The following is a 19,417-nucleotide window of genomic DNA, read 5'->3' on the forward strand; positions in this document are numbered from 1 at the left end:
GAGGCCGACCACCAGGGTTGGGTCAGTAATCATTGGACCTTGCGTCTGATCTCACACACGTGTGGCATCAGCTGGTGTCAGCACAGCTAGTTTTCCTCCAGCTTCAGTTTCCCCTTCTTCCTTATTTTTTTTTAAAGTTTTATTTATTTATTTTGAGAGCGAGAGCAGGAAGGGGCAGAGAGAGAGGGAGAAAGTCCCAAGCAGGCTCTGTCTTGTCAGCATGGAGCCCTACGTGGGACTGAACTCAACAAACCATGAGATTATGACCTGAGCCGAAACCAAGAGTCAGCTGCTTAACCAATTGAGCCGGGCGGGCGGCCCTCTCCCTTCTTCCTTGTTATTAGAAAAGGGACAGCAGCAACACAGCCTCTGCCGCATCTCGGAATGACTAATAGAAGGGGTGTGCAACTTCTGGAGAATGTCCTGAAATAGGGAAGGAGTACTGTTCTTTGCCTTTCCGCTTCCATCTGGCCAGAATGTGGATGTAATGGCTGGAGCTACAGAAGTCACACCTTGGGATGGAAGCCCCGCATGGTGGAACAAGGTAGAAGGAGCCTAGCTAGGTTTCTGATATTGCGGGACACCATACCTTGCCTACTTCCAAGCTGGTACACCAGAGGGAAATAAGCCATCTTATCTAAACCGCTGTTGACAATGAGGTTTCTATCACTCACAGCGGGAACAAGTGAAACAGTATACTAACCCACTTTTTTTTTTTTTCCCATTGAAAGCACAGCCCACTGGCAAGTGGCTAAGGAAGGCCACTAATGGAGTGAGATCAATGAAAGACCTCAGCATTATTCAGCGACTCAGGAGGCGTCTGGGAGGAGATTTTACTAAAAGGTATGGATGATATCATTTGTAATCTAAGAGACTGTGGCTCCCTGGATGCTCACTGGGGGGTTTGCCAAGAAGATAGATACATAAGTGAACTTCTGTACTGCTCTGAGCTGGTTAGCCTGGGAAAAGAATTTTTCAGACTTCTGATTCTTCACAGGATCTATTCACAAATGTCTGATCTTAACATTGTAGCAAGCAGAGCCCTGGAGAGCATAGAAGTACTTTATTGCCTGCTGATTGGGAGTGTTAAGTACGAGCTGAAGACCCAGGGGGTTCAGCCCAGGGAAGAGATTAGGGGAGGTGGGCGCTGAGGATCTGAGAGCCGCTTTCACACATCAGAATATAAAAGAGCTTTGGCATATTCTTGGAGACTCTCAGTCCCAAATCAGGACCCGTGGGTGAAGGGTGCCGATTCTGCCTTAAGTTACAGGAAAGCCTTTTTCCCAAGGCTAGAAGGAGGTGGACAAGGGGAGCGCCTCTCCTCGGTTGTAGGTATTAAAGCAGAGGCTGTTGCAAAAAGAATTCGTCGACTGAAGAGTTCCTGAATTTCAGTCTCCGCATCGGTACCTGTCCATAACACTTTCCAGGTCTCATTTTCCTATTGAGGAAAGGAAACACCGTGGTGCATTTTTTATAAAGCTAAATATTTGCAACTTGATGTACATTTCCTTTATTCTGAGATGTTCTTTATTAGTTTTGTTTTCATTATTCTGAGATTATGTTCTTTCTATTTTGGGGGTGTTAAAATGTTTTTTTGTTGTTGTTAGACAGCAGGCGGTATTTGTTATTGTTTAACATCCTAAATCAACAAAATCAAATCTTGATGACTCCACATAAGTCTCCATCAAAAAAAAATTTACATGACTGTGAAATCTGGATATCTGGTCACCACTGGCAAGATGGACCATATCACCCTCAGATGGTCTCAGAGTTGACCTTTCAAGGAGCTGTAGTTAATATGAGTGGCCACTAGATGACACTCTTGTCTATAGCCAGCAATTAGATAATTTCATTGTGCGAGTAGAGAAATCCGAAATGGTATCCACTTGCTTTAAGGTAGAAAAAGTGTTCATTTTTCCACACATAACTACTTTGGGATAAACATTAATTTTTTTATTAGCATTTGAAGACAAGACTAATTTTCAAGGTTCTATTCTTAAAATTGAAATGATTACTTTCCTAAATGCTCTAACTCTCCAGTATTCTCAGAAATTTAGTGTACTTACCAACAAACTCTTTCTCTCAGTCAAGAGGCTTTTGTGAGCCTCTTAACTACTGATGTCTTTATTCATGTGAGCAGGGACTACGTCATGTCCACTTTGACAGAACAGACAGCATCTAGCATGATGCCACAGTAATATAATGCTAATAATCTCAGTTTGTCTAGCGGTTTACACTTTACAGTGTTCTTACAGTTTACTCCCTCTCAATGGGAATTCAAGTTGCACAGAATGACTTTTTTTTCCTGCTTCCACAATTTTCTCTCTCTCTTTTTAAATTTATATTCAAGTTGGTTAACATACTGTGTAGCCTTGGCTTCAGGAATAGAACCCAGTTATTCAAGAGAACGACCTTCTCATTGTACTTCTTGTGAATCTAATGCACATTTTTCATAGTGAAAACTTTGTACCTCATTCATTAATTAAGCAAATATTTATGTGAGCATGTTAGTTACTATAGCAATAAACACATCAGATGAAGTCCATTCCCCCATGGAGTGGACATTCCAGTGGGGAGATAGTCAAAAAACAAATGAGGAGATTGAGTAAAGAGTGCTACGGGGAAGAATAAAGGCTTATGGGAATGGGAGGGTGTCCATCTCAGGTATGTAAAGAGGGGGCCTTTGTGCAAAGACCTAAGTGATGTGAAGGACAACACAGTGTGAGGATCTGGACAGAGCACATGCCAGGTCTTGTAACAAAAGAGAACTGGGAAGTTTGACATCAAGAAAGGAGCTCAAAAGGATGTCAGCTGGAGGGGAGGCTGAAGAGGTAGACAGGACACAGACCGTCTGGGAATTGGAATTTTATTCCCAAGTGTGACAAGATGCCATTAGAAATGTGCTTTGAATGCTTTGAAATGTGAAGACTGGCCTGCAGGGAAACATGTACACCAACTGAATTGGCTCCATTTGAATACATTTTGGAGGAGCCAAATGGGACTTCCTGCTGCCTTGGATGTAGAGGGAGGGGGAAGAGTCAATGAGGATGATCCATAGGTTCTTGGCCTGAGTAACTAAGTTGGTGGTGGTGCCCCCATTTACTTAGATGGGAAAAAATGGGAAAGAGCAAATTGGAAGAAGTGCACTGAGAAACTGAGAGTTCTGTTTTGGACTTACTAGATTTGAGGCTTTATAATACATCCAAATACAGACGTCAAATAGGCAGGTGGTTATTCTAGTCTGGACTTTGGAAGATGGGTTGGGGCTGGCAAAGTTGCTGTGACATCCATTCTTGTGGACTTCTGCTATCTGGGTAGCTTAGATACAACAGGGTCTGTTTAATTTACTCTAATGACATTTAGAAATTTGGCACGATAGGAGCACCTGGGTGGCTCAGTTGGTTGAGCATCCGAGTCTTGATTTTGGCTCAGGTCATGATCTCGCAGTTTGTGGGATTGAGCCCTGCTTTGGGCTCTGTGCTAACAGTGTGAAGACTGCTTGGGATCCTCTCTCTTCCTTTCTCTCTGCCCCTCTCCCCCTTAAAATAAATATATAAGCTGAAAAAGTTTAACAACAACAACAACAAAAGAAATTTGGCATGATCTCATAATATCTTCACTCCATTTCAGCTGGAATATTTAGTAAATTCTACATTTACCAAAGCTGTCAGACATAAGACCAATATGTTTCAAAACATACAAACCATAGGGGCGCTTGGGTGGCTCAGTGGGTTAAGTGCCTGACATCAGCTCAGGTCATGATCTTGTGGTTCATGAGCTCGAGCCCTTGTTGGGCTCTCTGCTGACAGCTCAGAGCCTGGAGATACTTCAGATTCTGTGTCTCCCTCTCTCTCTGCCACTCCCCTGCTCATGCTCTCTCTCTCTAAAAAATAAATAAACATTAAAAAGTATTAAAAAAACATACAAAACATACAAATTTACAATTCTCTATACTTGATCTTAGCCAAAAGGCTGAGAAATGATTAAAGATTACAATTTTCTATTAAATTGACTTAAGTAAGTTAAAAGTTGTTTTGCTTCTGAATGACTGTTGTATGTATATCGCTTCTTGGCCTTTTGGCTAAGATCAAATGTGAATGACTGTTGTATCAACCTTAGAGACCTTTCCATGAGCTGCTGGTGAGACTATCATGGTCCAGACAGAAGCAACCCCCTTCTAGGACTTAGTCCTAAGGAAATACTCAAAGAAGTAGATAAAATTTTCTGAACAAAGATGTTCATCTCATCATTATTTACAAGAAAAATATTGGAGGGGTGCCTGGGAGGCTCAGTCAGTTAAGTGTCCGACTTTGGCTCAGGTCATGATCTCACGGTTTGTGGGTTCGAGCCCTGTGTTGGGCTCTGGGCTGACAGCTAGCTAGCTCAGAGCCTGGAGCCTGTTTCAGAGTCTGTATCTCCCTCTCTCTCTCTGACCCTCCCCTGCTCACACTGTCTCTCTCTCTCTCAGAAATAAATAAAACATTTAAAAAAATTTAAAAAAGAAAAAAAGAAAAATATTGGAAAAATAATTGTTGCATCAGTAAATGGCACATTCAATAACTGTGGCATATTCATAAAATGGAACATTATTCACACTAAAAAGATGTCAACAGAGAGTTTTTAGTAACATGGTAGGGATGGTTATCATATAAAATTAAATGAATCATAAGATATAAATGTACACATACATTATAATCTCAATTACATAAAAATACCTATGTATAAAAATGAGCAGAGGGAAATTACTTCAAACTTTTTAGAGCAGCTAACCATAGAGGATGGAATTCCCTCTTACAGTGATTTGATTTTGTCCGACCTTCCTACGATAGCCATGTGTTATTTTGTACTCTGAAAGAGAAAAATAAATCATTTGGATTGAAAACAATGAAAAAGAAATGGGAAAATGGAAAGAATTAGCATTGGCCTGGGAATCAGAAGGTAAGGATTTGGGTCCAGAGTCCTGGCTTACCCTTTGAGAGGGAAAAATGTACTCTTTCTATGAGCCTCAAGTTTCTTACCTGCAATATGTGGCTGGGAACCCAGCCCATCTCCCTTCTGGAGTTGATGTGAAGATCTAGCAATTGTGCCAGCAAAGGGGCTGATCCTAGAAGTAATTCAAAATTTGAAATGTAAAGGGGCCACAGCAAGGCTCTAGGGACAATGTCCTGCCTTTCCCACCAGTGCAGAGTTAGCGGGAGCAGGTGGCTGAAGTCCACAGGCACAATAATTCCTCCAAGCACCCTGTCCTGGCCCCAAGGAGTGGGGCTCCAGTGTCCACTGGACGCGGGCCCAATCCTGACTCATTTTTGCCTTAGAGCTTTGGTGGTAAGATGGAAGAGACCTCAGTGATCATCTGATAATGATGCTTATTTTATAGTCGTATTTATTGAAAATTTACAATGCGTCAGGCACTGTGATTGGTGCCTTTTACTAATTTTGTTAATCAGATCCACCCAACAAATATTTATCGCGCACATTCTATATGTCCTATCTAACTCCATAAAAAAAATTTTTTTAACATTTATTATTTGAGAGAGACAGAGCATAAGTAGGGGAGAGGCAGAAAGAGAGGGAGACACAGAATTTGAAGCAGGCTCCAAGCTCTGAGCTGTCAGCACAGAGCCTGATGTGTGTACCATGAACTCATGGACTGCGAGATCATGACCTGAGCTACCCAGGTACCCCATTACCTAACTCCATTTTTATGTGGCAGGATTTCCTTCTTGCTCATTGCTAGTCTGTTTGCTTTAGGTGTAAGGATGAGGAAGGGGTTGACCCTTAGCATAGCCAAGTCATGATACAAGAATGAGTTCCCTGGAGGGCTCGTATCCTGTGATGTGAGGCCCTGGTCAGAGGTCCTGAAGAGTCCTCAGCCCTAAGCCCATGGCACTTGCTTTGGGTTAGAGAGATGGGTGGTGGGATGGGTGCGTAGGAAACACTGCAAGAATTAAATTATTTCTAAAGAGTTTGACATTTTAGAGGTAGCTGATGTCAGTTATCTTTCAGGGCAATAGAAAATGAAAGACAGTGGATGTCAGCATGAGATATTTAGTTTTAAGAACAAACTTACCACCTTGAGCCTCATGGTGGGATTTTCTTAGCAAAAGAGTTGCTGCTTTGTCATTTTATTTGCCCTCTGCTTCTGTTTTGTGTGGAAAAGATCCTGGGATTTGGCCAAAGAGACTGGAATGGAAGGTAATGACCCCTAGGATGCATGATGAATGTGGAAGAGCAGCAAGCATGTGCTGGGGAAGGAGCCCAGTTCAGGGATCTCAGCCATGTCAGGGCGCCCAGCTGACTTTGTCACCTGGTTCTTAGGGAGCAGAAGGACACATGGCTCATGGAAATTGTCATATAACCATTTGGGTACACGTTGTCTGATGGCAGTGCTTGCTATATTTCCTTGATTTTTTTTAAGTTTATTTATTTTTAGAGAGAGAGAGAGAGAGAGAGCGCGCACAGGGGAGGAGCAGAAAGAGAGGGAGAGAGAGAATCCCAAGCAGGCTCTGCATTGTCAGCACAGAGCCCGATATGGGGCTTGAACTCAAGAACTGTGAGATCATGACCTGAGCTGAAACCAAGAGCCAGATGCCACCCAGATGTGCCTCCTATGATAATTTTTATTTATTTGTTTGTTATTATTTCTTTTTATTTGGTCAATTAAAATATAAAATACATTTAAAAGGAAGCTCAGTTTTGCCCTCTGAAGAGACCTAGAGGTAGATTTTTTTTCATCCTAAAAAGAATGTGTGTTTTGGGGACTCTGAGTAGCTCAGTTGGTTGAATGTCTCATTTTAGTTTTGGCCCAAGTAGTGATCCCAGGGTTGTGGGGTTGAGCCCTGAGTTGGGCTCATGCTAAGCATGGAGCCTGCTTGGGATTCTCTCTCTCTCTCTCTCTCTCTCTCTCTCTCTCTCTCTCACCCTCTGTCTCTCTGCTCTGCTCATCTATCTCTCTCTCTCTAAAATTAAAAAAAGATAGAATGTGTGTTTATTCTTCAAGAACTAAAAGTTAGTTTTCTAATCCCCTGTATTCAGGTTTTGTTGCTATTTTCCATTTTTATTTGTATTATCCGTTATGACAGTAGCATTTTTTACTTATAAAATGAAATTGGTATCCTTTTTATTGTGGTAAGGTATGCATAACATTTACCATTTTATTTAACAATTTTTTAAATGTTGAGTTATTTTTGAGAGAGAGAGCAAGTGCGTGCGCCAGTGGGGGAGGGGCAGAGAGAGAGGGAGACACAGAATCTGAAGCAGGCTCTAGGCTCTGAGCCATCCACACAGAGCCTGACAAAGGGCTCGAACTCATGAAGTGTGAGGTCATGACCTGAGCTGAAGTTGGACGCTTAACCACCTGAGCCAACCAGGCGCCCCAACATTTACCATTTTAAAGTATATAGATCAGTAGCATTAAGTACATTCGCTTGTGCAGGCATCACCAGCGTCCGCCTTCAGGACTCTTTTCATCTTCCAAAAGGAAACTCTGTACCAGTTAAACACGAACTCCCCATTTGTCTGTCCCCCAGCCCCTGGCAGCCACCGCTCTGCTTTCTGTCTCTATATATGGTAATGCTCTCGGTGCCTCATATAAATGGAATCATACAGTATTTGTTTTTTTGGTGACTACCTTGTTTCTTTTAGCATAATGTCTTCAGGGTTTATCCATGTTATAGCAGGTACCAGAATTTTCTTCCTTGCTAGGGCTGAATGAATAGTCCACTGAATGAGTGTGATGATTTTTATTTAAAAATTTGATTATGGCAAATTTCAAACATACACAAGAGCCTAGAGAGTAGTATATGGTGCTCCCAGGCACCCATTACCCCCCTTTAACAAGCTTATTTGTTTCATCTATACTTCCACCACCTCCTAAATATCATTTAATCTGAAAATATTCCAGGATGTACTTAAACCATAAGGACTCTTATTAAAATTGTAAGTACATTACCATTATTACAGCCCAAAACATTTAAGAGGGACTCCTTAGTATCTTCCAATGTGAAGTCAGTGTCCACATTTCTATATAATTTTCAATATTTGATTTAACTATATTTTCTTTTTTTAAAAATGTTTTTATTTCTGAGAGAGAGAGCATGAGCAGGAGAGGGTCAGAGAGAGAGGGAGATACAGAATCTGAAGCAGGCTCCAGGCTCTGAGCTGGCTGTCAGCACAGAGCCTGACGCAGGACTCGAACCCACGAATGGTGATGATGACCTAAGCTGAAGTCAGACACTTAACTGACTGAGCCACCCAGGCGCCCCTTGACTCTATTTTCTTATATTTGTAACAGGTCCTTTCAAGCTTCCACAGGTCTGGGTGGTAGTAGAGGGGGATGGTTGTAAATCAGGATAAATGGGATTTGAACTAATCAGGCTCCAGGTAAACTTCATGTTCTTGTAAAATCTTGTCCTCACTTCTCTATTCTAGGCCGTTGCTTATTTCTAAAAGCACCAAGAGTAGTGAAACTACTGTTCTTTGCAGCTGAGCACCCCAAAGATTTAGCCCGCTATTTGTGCTCGCTGTCCTGGATCTGGCGTCTCACACCTTCCCTAGGGGTTGTAATAGTTCCTAGTTTTGAGATAGGTGAGAGGATGGACTCTTGAATGCGATGCTAACTGAATGTTGACTATAACTGTTAACTGCAACATAAAATGGGAAAGGCTTATCCATGGAAAAGAAAGAAAGGCAAAGTGAAGGAGGAATATTGGAGGATACTGTAAGACAGATACCCAAGGACAAGGGTAAAGTAAAGAAACTAGCTGAGCAATTCCTGTGACAGCATTTTGGCAATGGTCATTCCCTAGGGGAAGGGACATCATAAAAGAGAAGACCCAGGACAAGATTTTTAGCAGCAATCCAAGGTAAAACTTTCCTCTCTTGTTATTATACTATTTTTTTTTTTGACGTTTATTTGCCTTGAGAGAGAGAGAGAGAGAAAGAGAGAGAGAAAGAGAGAGAGTCCCAAGCAGGCTTGTGTTGTCAGTATGGAGCCAGATGAGGGGCTTAATCCCATGAACCATGAGATCATGATAGAGAGAGGGAGAGAGAGAGACAGACAGACAGAGAGCGAACGCATTAGTAGGGGAGAGGCAGAGAAGAGGGAGAAAGAGAGAGAGAGAGAGAGAGAGAGAGAATCTCAAGCAGGCTTATGCTGTCAGCATGAAGCCAGATAAGGGACTTGATCCCACGAACTATGAGATCATGAGAGAGAGAGAGAGAGGGAGGGAGGGAGAGAGAGAGAGAGAGAGAGAGGGAGGGAGAATCACAAGCATGCTCACACTGTCAGTGTGGACCCAGAAAAGGGGCTCGATCCCACAGGCTATGAGATCATGATCTGAGGCTAAATCAATTGCTAGATGTTCACCAACTGAACCACCCAGACACCCCTATTATTGTTTTATATTAAATTAGGGCTTCCAGATAAAACACAGGTTGTCCAGTAAAATTTCAATTTCAGATAAACAATGAATACTTTTAAAAAGTTATATATTTTTATGCATATATTTATGAAAATATTCATTGTTTATTTGAAATTTGAACTGAATTAGGCATTCTGTATATTGATTTGCTAAACCTGGCACCCCTCTCCCTCCAAGTAAATGCATGGGGACACCACTTGTGAAACAGGACTTTTGGCTTTTAGGCCCCTTCGTTTTCTTTCTTGGAAGATGGTTGAATTTTCTTTTCTTTATTCAATCTCCTTATTCTGCAGGTCTACCTAATATTATAGCATTATATTAAAAATTTTACCTACTTGGGGCACCTGAGGGGCTTAGATGATTAAGTGTCTGACTTCGGCTTAGGTCATGATCTTGCAGTTTGTGAGTTCAAGCCCTGCCTTGAGCTCTGGGATGACAGCTTGAGCCTGGAGCCTGTTTGAGATTCTGTGTCTCCCTCTCTCTACCCCTCCTCTGCTCATGCTCGCTCTCTCTCTCTCTCTCAAAAATAAAATAGAAAATAAACATTAAAAATTAAAAAAAATTGACCTACTTGACAGTAGCATCAACAGAATATAAGAGCATTTATTTCCCTCTATCCTCATCAATGTCGCATAGCATCAGTCTTTTAAGTTTTATTTATCTTCAGGACAAAAAGTCTAAGAACTGTCGGTTTAAAACACTTCTTAAATGAGACAAATGTTTCTTTTGTGGTGCCTAGCATCAAGGCTTTGTTTCAAAATAATTTAAAATATTATCCTATATTGTAAAAATGTGCACAATGAAATGTAATGATTTAACTAGCCGTTTTTACATTTCCACGGTGGATTTCCTAGCTTCTTCCAATAAAGCTGAACTTTTCTGTGCATACTCAAGTCAACACTGAAGAATTTCAAATTAGCTTTAGTAAAGGCAAATATTTGTATTTAAAAAGAAAATATTTTAACCTAGAACTCATTAAGATAAAAAAGTTAATAAACTGAAGATGTCTTGTTAGTCGATGCCCCTCAAGGCACCATCTAAGTCGGATAACTTAACACGGACTCAAGCTGTACTTCTACCAGTTCTATGTAACCTTGTTTGTAACGACTGCAATAAGGGATTTTTTAGAAACCTAGTCTCTTTAGTCAGCGTTCCCACAAAAAGCTGCCGAAAGAACAATTTCTGCTCAGTTGTTTTTTCCTTTGCTTAAACAAATTAAAGTGCCAGGAATCCCACCCCATCTCGCTGCTGGATAATAGTCAATCATTTATTATTCCTGGATCAAACACAAGCATACATGCCTATGAAAACATTTTGCAATGAATGGGATCTTGGTCTGTACTAAAAACAAAACATGGCTTAAAAAAGGGATTTCGATTTATTTTCAAATTCTGTGGCTAAATTCCTATAATTCCTAACCGGCAGAAACATTGGCAAGCCGCTACATTTTACTTAGGATCAGATTTACTTCTTTGGTGTCTTCCCAGAGATGCTATTGGGAGCTATTTGTGGCTAGCTTTTTAAGAGACCAGGTAGGTCTTGAATGAAATGAGTACTGACACTGAGGTACAATCCACAAGGAAAGGCCGGAGAGAGAGTTGAATATCCTTAGTTTTTTTTTTTTTTGATAACTAAGCATAGCCTGTTTTTACTTCAAAGTTTTTATATTTGGCAAACCAAAAAGGTTGCTTTTCTTAAATGACCAAACTTAGAGCTGAAGCCTTTCTTTTTATTTTGATATTAGACCAGGAGTTATATATCTTATCAAAGCTCTTACCTAATCAAGTAATTCAATCAACCTCATCAAATACAATCACCATCAATCCACACATACTCAGTGATCTTCCTTTCCTCAAGCCTCAGCAGCCCTAAACCTAAATAAGCCTCTAGAACCAATACATCTCCCAAGGTAATCAATTCCCCCTAACAGCGATCAAAAGCCCCTTAACCCATGCTTTCCCAGCCATCCAGTCAGCCACAGACTATGGTCCAGCAATCATCTATGAAACAAACATCATTGTGGTCAATCCAATGATCTTTCAAAGTTTAGACATTCTGATTCTTTACATTTGGGAATGGATTCCTATATTGTGTGGTACCGTAGTCATAATTTTTTGGAAAGACTGATGACCTAGGTCAAAGAATAATTTTCCTCAGTTTTTTGTCATCTTGTTCCTGTTGATGCATTTTGTTTTTCTTGAAAGCGGGCCAGCAGACAGGTGGCTGACTTTGAAATGCAAGGAAGGTGAAATCGGAAGGTGGGAGTAGAGGTAGCCATTATTCCTAGAGAAAACAATGTACCTGATTTTTACCTTAACAATTACATTAGGATCATGTCATTCATAATATCAAAAGATATGGCTGCCACTACTTAGAGGAAAAACAATTGAGCAGAGGACAGCCTAACAAGAAGGTGGGCTTGGTCAAAAGTGTGTCTCTGTGCCAGTCTGATCTTGGTTATCCTGGGGAGATAGAGTCAGCTTAGCAGCGTCATTATTATTTCCAAAGTATTTTCAGAACTGTCACATTCTTTCTATTGTTGGAATAAACTAGATGGTGCTCTAGGCACAGTTCAGCACGTGGCAGTGGGGTAAAGTTGGGTGATATGGGCTCAGGAAGAAGGATGGAGAAGACTCAGGGCATCAGAAGAACTATCTTCATATATCAGAAAGAAAGAGATTAGGTGCATCTCATGTAGAGGCATGAAACTGAATTAGGACTAAACGTAGAAACTATTAGAGGATATAGTTTAGCATAACTCAAGGAAGAATTTGCTAGAGTTGAGTGAAACAGCAAAAATCTGGAAGTATTGAATTCTTTGTCACTGGAGGTGTTCCAGCAAACGCCGGTTGACTGGCGTCAGGGTCACTGGAGAGGAACTCCATGCATCCTGCAGATAGGGTTGAACAAGAAAACCCTAGCTTCTTCTAACAATGCTATTGCACGCCTGTGCTAAGTGTCTGAAGTTTTCTTAAATGGCCGCTAGATGTCACGTGTGCATTTGCAATAGCAAGATAGTTTGCTGTGGAACTGTAGAAATCAGGAAGAGGACTAACATAAGGAAGTGAATTTTTATGAACAAAACATGCATCCTTAAACAATTCATTTTGAATAAAGATAATAAAACTTAAATATCACTTGAAGCAAAAACTTCCAAGATCTAATCTCAAAATTGGATTGGCTCTCGAAATCCTTTTTAACTAAGTCTGTCAGTGTTCAAAGAATTTAATATAACTTGCCCTAAAACTGCTTCTATCCATCCACAACCGTCTCTGAAACTCTCATTCATCTTGTCTATTATTCTAGATAGGAACTGCGTCTTGCTTGCTCTTTTCCATAAAGTGCGCGGCACAGTGCAGCATGCGTATTATTAATACCACCACCACCACCACCAATACTACTCTCTTGTAGTTCTATTGTGCTCACCATAAATAAGCACTTATTTATAGTATCTTATCTAATTTGTCTAAAATCAAATGGTTAGGTTTTAAAATATGGAGATAAAATTAAATAAAATAGACTGAGAAAGGTTAAGTGACCTGGCCAAGATCAGAGGTAAGAAAATGCGTCCCAGTTTTTATTGTGCTGAGCTATTGGAGGCTTAGAAATGCTAGAGGTTTTACATCTCTTGGACACAGTGTGCTTGAACATATTAAAGACTTTGAGAAGTCCTGGAACAGAGAAATGTGTCAAATTTGAGCCCGCTGAAGTCTTCGAATATTTTTAGCTTCTGTCTCTTTATCTGTCTTCTTTTCTTTCTTCCTTCCTTCCTTTCTTTTCTTTCTTCTTTTTTGAGAATCTGAGTTATTATATAACAGAAAACTAGCTTTCTATTGAAATTGTATAAGTGGTAAACATCAGATTCAAACTCTATACTTCTTGAGTTTAACTTACAGGAAATGTTTCATAATGTGAAGTGCATTGAGAAAAAATAGCTTCAATTTTCTTATAGCTAAGAAGCATTTCAGTTTATCAGATTAGATTATTTCCACCCAAAAGCTCTCTATGTGGAGACCTTGTCTTTGTTCCCTTCTTGATACCTCAGGTGAACTGAATCTAGTAATGAAAATTTTCACTTCCTCCTTGTTCCTTTGGCTGTCCTAGGGAGTCCAGATGACAAGTGGCTGTGAGAGCCCTCTCTATGTACTGACTCTGTAGCTTACACACTATACAGACCATTCAGCTTGCTCTAAATGTCCTGTCACCTTGGTTTTAACATGTGTTCAGAGTGTCATCAGACATAACATTAGCAATTTATTTTATGGCATCTATTGAAGCTCTCAGATATTGGGCTAACACTCGAATGATACAACCTGAAAAGTTAACACATTCTCTGAAAATGGACTTAAGGGCAAGAGATCATATCAGTTAACATGACCAGATTTGTGAGTGGGAGCTGTAATGATCAAAACCCTTGCTCCACATGGTAAAAACCCAGGAGGACCCCTCCTCCATCACTGGCTGAAGTATTTCAGAGCCACCAGGTTCCTCACAGCAGCCTTCACGTCATTGTTCCTGAGGCTGTAGATGATGGGGTTGAGCATGGGGGTCACCACCCCATAGAAGAGAGGGATGAGCTTGTCTGAAAGATCCTCTTTGTCTGCCCCCTGGGGATCCTTAGACTTGGGCTTCCCATACATGACAAATAAGGTCCCATAGAAGATGACCACCACAGTGAGGTGGGCAGAGCAGGTAGAAAAGGCCTTTTTCCTCCCCTCAATGGAGGGGATCCTCAGGATGGTGGCCATGATGAAGATGTAAGAGACAGAGATGAACAAAACTGGGACCCCCAGGAAGATCACATCGGACACCTCCATGCTGATCACATTGATGGTGATGTCAGCACAGGACAACTTAAGGACAGCCAGGATCTCACAGGTGAAATGGTTGATGACATTGTCCCCACAGAAGGGAAGCTGAATTGTCAAGGATGTGTGTACCACAGAAGCAGCTCCACCGATTGTCCAGGAGCTGACAGCCATGGACACATAGACAGACTTGCTCATGACCACAGCGTATCTCAGGGGGTTACAGATGGCCACATAGCGATCAAAAGCCATCATGCCCAGAAGCACACACTCTGTGGCGCCCATGGTAAAGGAGAGGAACATCTGCACAGCACAGCCTGAGAAGGAGATGGTTTTCCTGGGAGTGAGGAAGCCGTCTAGGAGTAGAGGGATGGAGGTGGTTGTATAGCAGATGTCCAGGAAGGAGAGGTTCCCCAGGAAGAAGTACATGGGCGTGTGCAGGCGGGAGTCAAGGATGGTCACCAGGATGAGGACCCCATTGCCCAACAGGATCACCACGTACATCAACATGATGAGCACGAAGAACGTCTTCTCCAGCCTCGGGTGGGCAGAGAGTCCCAGGAGAATGAACCCCACCACAGGGGAGGACCAATTGGCTTTTTCCATGTGATATCCCTTGTGTCATCAGCAAAGTACAAAAGCAGCACATCAGGCTTTCTTGAGAAGAGTCTCAGGCATCTAGTATGCTGTCAAGTCTCTGCTACAAAAAGGAGAGCATGTGTGTGTTAGAGAAACCTGGCTGTAAGAGACAGTAGGTGGGCGCGTCCGTAGCTCTTAGATCTGAAAAGGTCAGACCAGAACACAACAGAATCTCCAGTGGACTAGCACTGAGGGAGAGCCTCAAATATTCCAGCCAACTGTGAGCCAGGGTTTTTCTCATGTTGCATCCTCATTGCCCATAAAGTAAATGAGACCCCGAGAGGGGGAGTGACCTGTCTTAGTCTTCTGAGCAGGTTGGCGATAGAAGCAGGATGGAGGCCAGGAGAGCTAATCCCAGTGAAAGAGGACTTTTCCTCTGCTTTATGATCAACAGCTGGAATAGGCTGTCAATCATTTCTTTTTAATGTAAATGCATACAAGTTTCATTTAATCTGGGCTTTGTTAGATTCTCAGGGAGGAGAATCCCCAAGCTGCTCCCATTCTTAGAACCAGCATATTTTCAAGCTTCTGAAAACGTTGATAACATTTGCAGGGAACTTGTATAAAAGTGTGAATCCACATCCACACAGAATGAAGCCCAGGTATAGGTTAAGCCGTGACAAGGGTTATTTCTTCAGCCTGCCCACCCTTAGTAACACAGACTTGAGGGTCATCAGAATTGAGATCTGCCTATTTTTATACACATTAATAGCCATATGGGGGGAAGTTCCTGAAAGGGCAGAGATTTCCAGAGTCACCACAAGGATTAATTTGAGTTATTGAACCCACACAATGGCATGACTATGCAGCTCGCTGACTGGTTAACACAATTCTTACTATCCATGCTGACTACAGTAATCAGATAGCAGGAAAAATAGCTTTGACTTCTAATCCAGCTCATTAGAATCTGGTGACATTATTAGCCCAGAGAGAGTAAGGAATGTTTTCTCTTTGTTTGTATGTTTATACTCTCTTGTTGTGAATATTCAGCTTCCGGGCCTCCGTTCTTGTGTTCCACACAAGCAGTGAGCTTATAGAAAGACCGGTCTGCCTTTGTATAGAGGATTTCCAGTCTCCCTGCTGCTATTGCTCACCCTCTATATTCAGAATTCCATTCATCATATTTCTATAGCTCTTTCTTAATAGCAATGGTGCATGTGTGTGTGTGTGTGTGTGTGTGTGTGTGTGTGTGTGTATGTAGGAGTGGGTGGATTGTAGAACACAAGTGGTTAATATTCACAAACATCTATTCTGTGCCATATTCTTTGAAACACCTCACAGAAAAGATACTATCATTCAAGCTTTATTGGTGAGAGTAACCAAGGCTAAGAGGAGCCAAAGTTTTGGTACCTAAGATTGAATGTCAAATAGCTGCCTCTCTCTTGCACAGATGTTTAGAAGAGTCTGTCTCTGCCACAGCAGCTCTGTGTATTCTCTGATCCGCCTCACTGTCCAGCACACTCTTGCTTCAGTCACGGTAGGAGTTTATGTCAGATGCATTGTCAGACAGAGTAGGCCCCACCCCGGATTGAACCCAGACGCTCTCAGACTGGGCGCTGTGGACATTTAGGACTGGAGAATTCTTTGTTCATAGGGCAGGGGGTGCCCTGTGCATGATAGGATGTTTACCACCATCCCTGACCTCTGCGCACCTGTTGACTATAGCACCTGATCCTTGAGTTGTAACAACCCAATCTGTCTCCAGACATTGCCAATGTTTCTGAGAGGTGGAGGGGGTACAAATGTGCCCAGCAGAGAACCAGTGATCACACCCAGAGGTGTGCCCCATTATACAACCATGGGTTTCACTGTCTTTTCTGTGCAAGCCTATGACCCTTTCCCATCTCTCTCAACACAGCACAGGAGGGTGTTCCCATCAGCTCAGAGCAGGCCCACTCTGGGTGCTCCACCATGAAATTCTGCCCCAGCTTATCTCCCCTTCCTCCCAGTGGCTCTCCCAGACCCTCCAGAAAATGAAAAGTAAACATTACAGTCAGTGCCACAAGCAGGATTCCATAGTGACAAGGATATGCTGTGATTGCAGAGGCCAAGGACAGTGGCTCTGGTGAGAAGCAATACTGTCTATTCTCATAAGCCAGGGCTGTGCACACAGAAGCGTCTCCCCATGAACGATGTGCAATGGGCCTGAGTGCCGCATGGGATTTGCCCCGTGTGAGAGCTGCAGCCGTGGAAGTGCTAGTGCCAGTTGGAGAGGTGCTGAATGAAAGCTGCTTCAACTGGAATGAACTGAATGGCTAGAAAGATCTTGTGCACTGAGCCCAGAGCTATAGGACCTGCCCTTGCCAGTGACATGAGTATTCTGGGTGGCTTGAGTGAGTCCCTAGGCCTCAGTTTCTCCATGTGCATCATGAAAAGCCTGAACAGGTGCTCCCCAGATCAACCCAAGTGTGTCATGGATTGCTTGAGCTGTCCCCACAAGCAGGGAGCAGTCTGTGGTGAAGCTGACTGCCTGCTCCTTTGGGCTTGTGGTATTGTGTGTGTGTGTGTGTGTGTGTGTGTGTGTGTGAGTGTGTGTGTGTGTGCTCATTTCTGAGGGGGAGCTCTGAATGCTTGCTCTCCCATCATGATATGGCCAGCAGGGAATACAGCCATATCAGGCTTTGGAGACTTGGGTTGGATGAAAAGAGGGATGTCAGAGACCTACAAACCCAGCTGGGCAGGAGTCTGCCTGGAAGAGGAAGGGAAGGGAAGTTTTTACCTTTGTGGCTGCAGTCTGCAGGTATGGTGCCTCTGCTGTCAGGGACTGGGACTTGCTTGTGCTTTGGCCCCTACTTATCTCTGGAGCCAGCAGGCAGCTGAGGAAGGAAAGGGGACACAGTGTAGTCAAGAGCCCCATACACTGTCATCTGGCCTCCCTGGAGAGCAGTTTGCCTTGAAAAGGGAAATACCTGGAAAGCCCCCATAACTCAGCATTTCTACCTCTGGAAAAAAATTCTAATGAATCAATGAGATTAGAGGGCTGGTATCACTCAATAAAGGCATTTATCACAGCCATGTTTGTGAATGAATGTAGGAAACAAAATAATTGTCTACTGATGAATACCTAATGATGCCGTTTCATAGAATGGAATGTGAGACATTAAAGTTACATGTACAGGGGACCTGGGTGGCTCAGTCGGTTGAGTGTCCGACTCTTGATTTGAGCTCAGGTCCTGATCTCATGGTTTGTAGATTCAAGCCCCACATCAGGCTTTGAGCTGACAGTACACAGAACCTACCTGGGATTCTCTCACCTCTCTCTCTGCCCCTCCCCCTGCTCCACGTGTGCTTCTCTGTTTCTTCTTTGAAATAAATATATAAACAACAAAAATTTTAAGTTACATTTATAATTTTATACTATTATATCTTCATACTATAATGATAAAAGCGAAAATACCAAATTGTACACATTGCTGTGATCTCGGTTAGGAAAACAATAGGTGTGAATAAAAGTGACTGAAAAGAAATTAGAGAAAAATCAAAGGGATTCATTTTGTACCTTTGCAATATTATCAAATATTCTAATAGTATGGGCACAAATTGGATTCAGGGAAAAAATTCTCAGTACAGCAATTCTCCCTCTCCCGAACTGACAGTTTGCTTTCTGAAGTTTCAAGTCCTTCCCCACCACCACCTCCAACTGCAGTCGGGAAGCAGAAGATGATCTTTCTGACACACGGTCAGGAAGTAGAGGTGCCCTGCGCTGCATCCCAACCCCTGGCTCACTCACCTCACACATCTCATCGTGTGGGCATTTGATCATCTTGCATAGTCACAAGAAGAAGCAGAGGGCTCAGCATAATGAGATACTTGGGGAGAGAGACCACACTCACGTAACTTTTATTATGATATTTTGTTATAATCGTTCTATTTTATTATTGATGATTGTTAATCTCTCCCTGCATCCTGCTTGCAGCCACTTCTGAGTCCCCTCACCCCAGACCCCGTTCTCAGCTCCACACGGTGCCCTACACCAGACCCTGATGCCAGAGAGAGAGACCCCAGACTCCCCTGCTGGATTTCCTTTACCTGTGAGACCCTCTTTTTTCTTCTCCCCCGTAAGTCCTCATGGGCACATTAGCCTCTGCTGGTGTTTCTCTCCCATCCTTCCTCCTAGCTGTGCAGGCTGACCGGGCGTCTCAGGTGCAGACGCTTCACGGAGAGCTCCTGTCCTCTTGGTCCGAGGCCCAGAAACCCCAATGGCACATGTTCCCCAGCAGTGGCAGGAGTCCTCGAGCAGCAGCTGTGAGCTCCTACAGGGACCCTGTTAGTCCCAGAAGCAATTTAAAGTTTGGAACGTCAAATGTGCGCGGGGTACAGGCCCTAAGCATAGCTGGGGCCTCCAGGGACCACACCCCCGTCCAATTAGAGGTAACAACGCAGCCGTGGTCAAGTGGGCATGGGCAAGAACATACAGATGCGGGCTTCCTCCTGAGCATTCCCTGGGGTCTCAGAGAAGCCAGCACTCGATTCGGGGACAGCGTACCTCGTCCCCACGTTGAAGTCCTAGACATGCAGAACGGGGAGGCAGGATAATGTCTAACAACA

The 19,417-nt window shown here is 42.8% G+C and overlaps 1 protein-coding gene across 1 annotated transcript; it reads right to left on the reverse strand.

Moving 5' to 3' along the window:
• Positions 1 to 13,876: 13,876 nt before the first annotated feature.
• On the reverse strand, positions 13,877 to 14,836 carry LOC120221306 (olfactory receptor 2S2). Its single transcript, XM_039218628.1, has one exon. It carries the CDS (start codon positions 14,834 to 14,836, stop codon positions 13,877 to 13,879), a length of 960 nt encoding a protein of 319 aa, XP_039074559.1.
• Positions 14,837 to 19,417: the final 4,581 nt, after the last annotated feature.

Source organism: Hyaena hyaena, unplaced genomic scaffold (assembly GCF_003009895.1).
Source record: "Hyaena hyaena isolate Hyena2069 unplaced genomic scaffold, ASM300989v1 scaffold_769, whole genome shotgun sequence".
NCBI lineage: Eukaryota > Metazoa > Chordata > Mammalia > Carnivora > Hyaenidae > Hyaena > Hyaena hyaena.

What these genes read in the sequence shown, in the direction of transcription:
- LOC120221306 (XM_039218628.1), bottom strand. Translation starts at nt 14,836, where the DNA reads ATGGAAAAAGCCAATTGGTCCTCCCCTGTGGTGGGGTTCATTCTCCTG.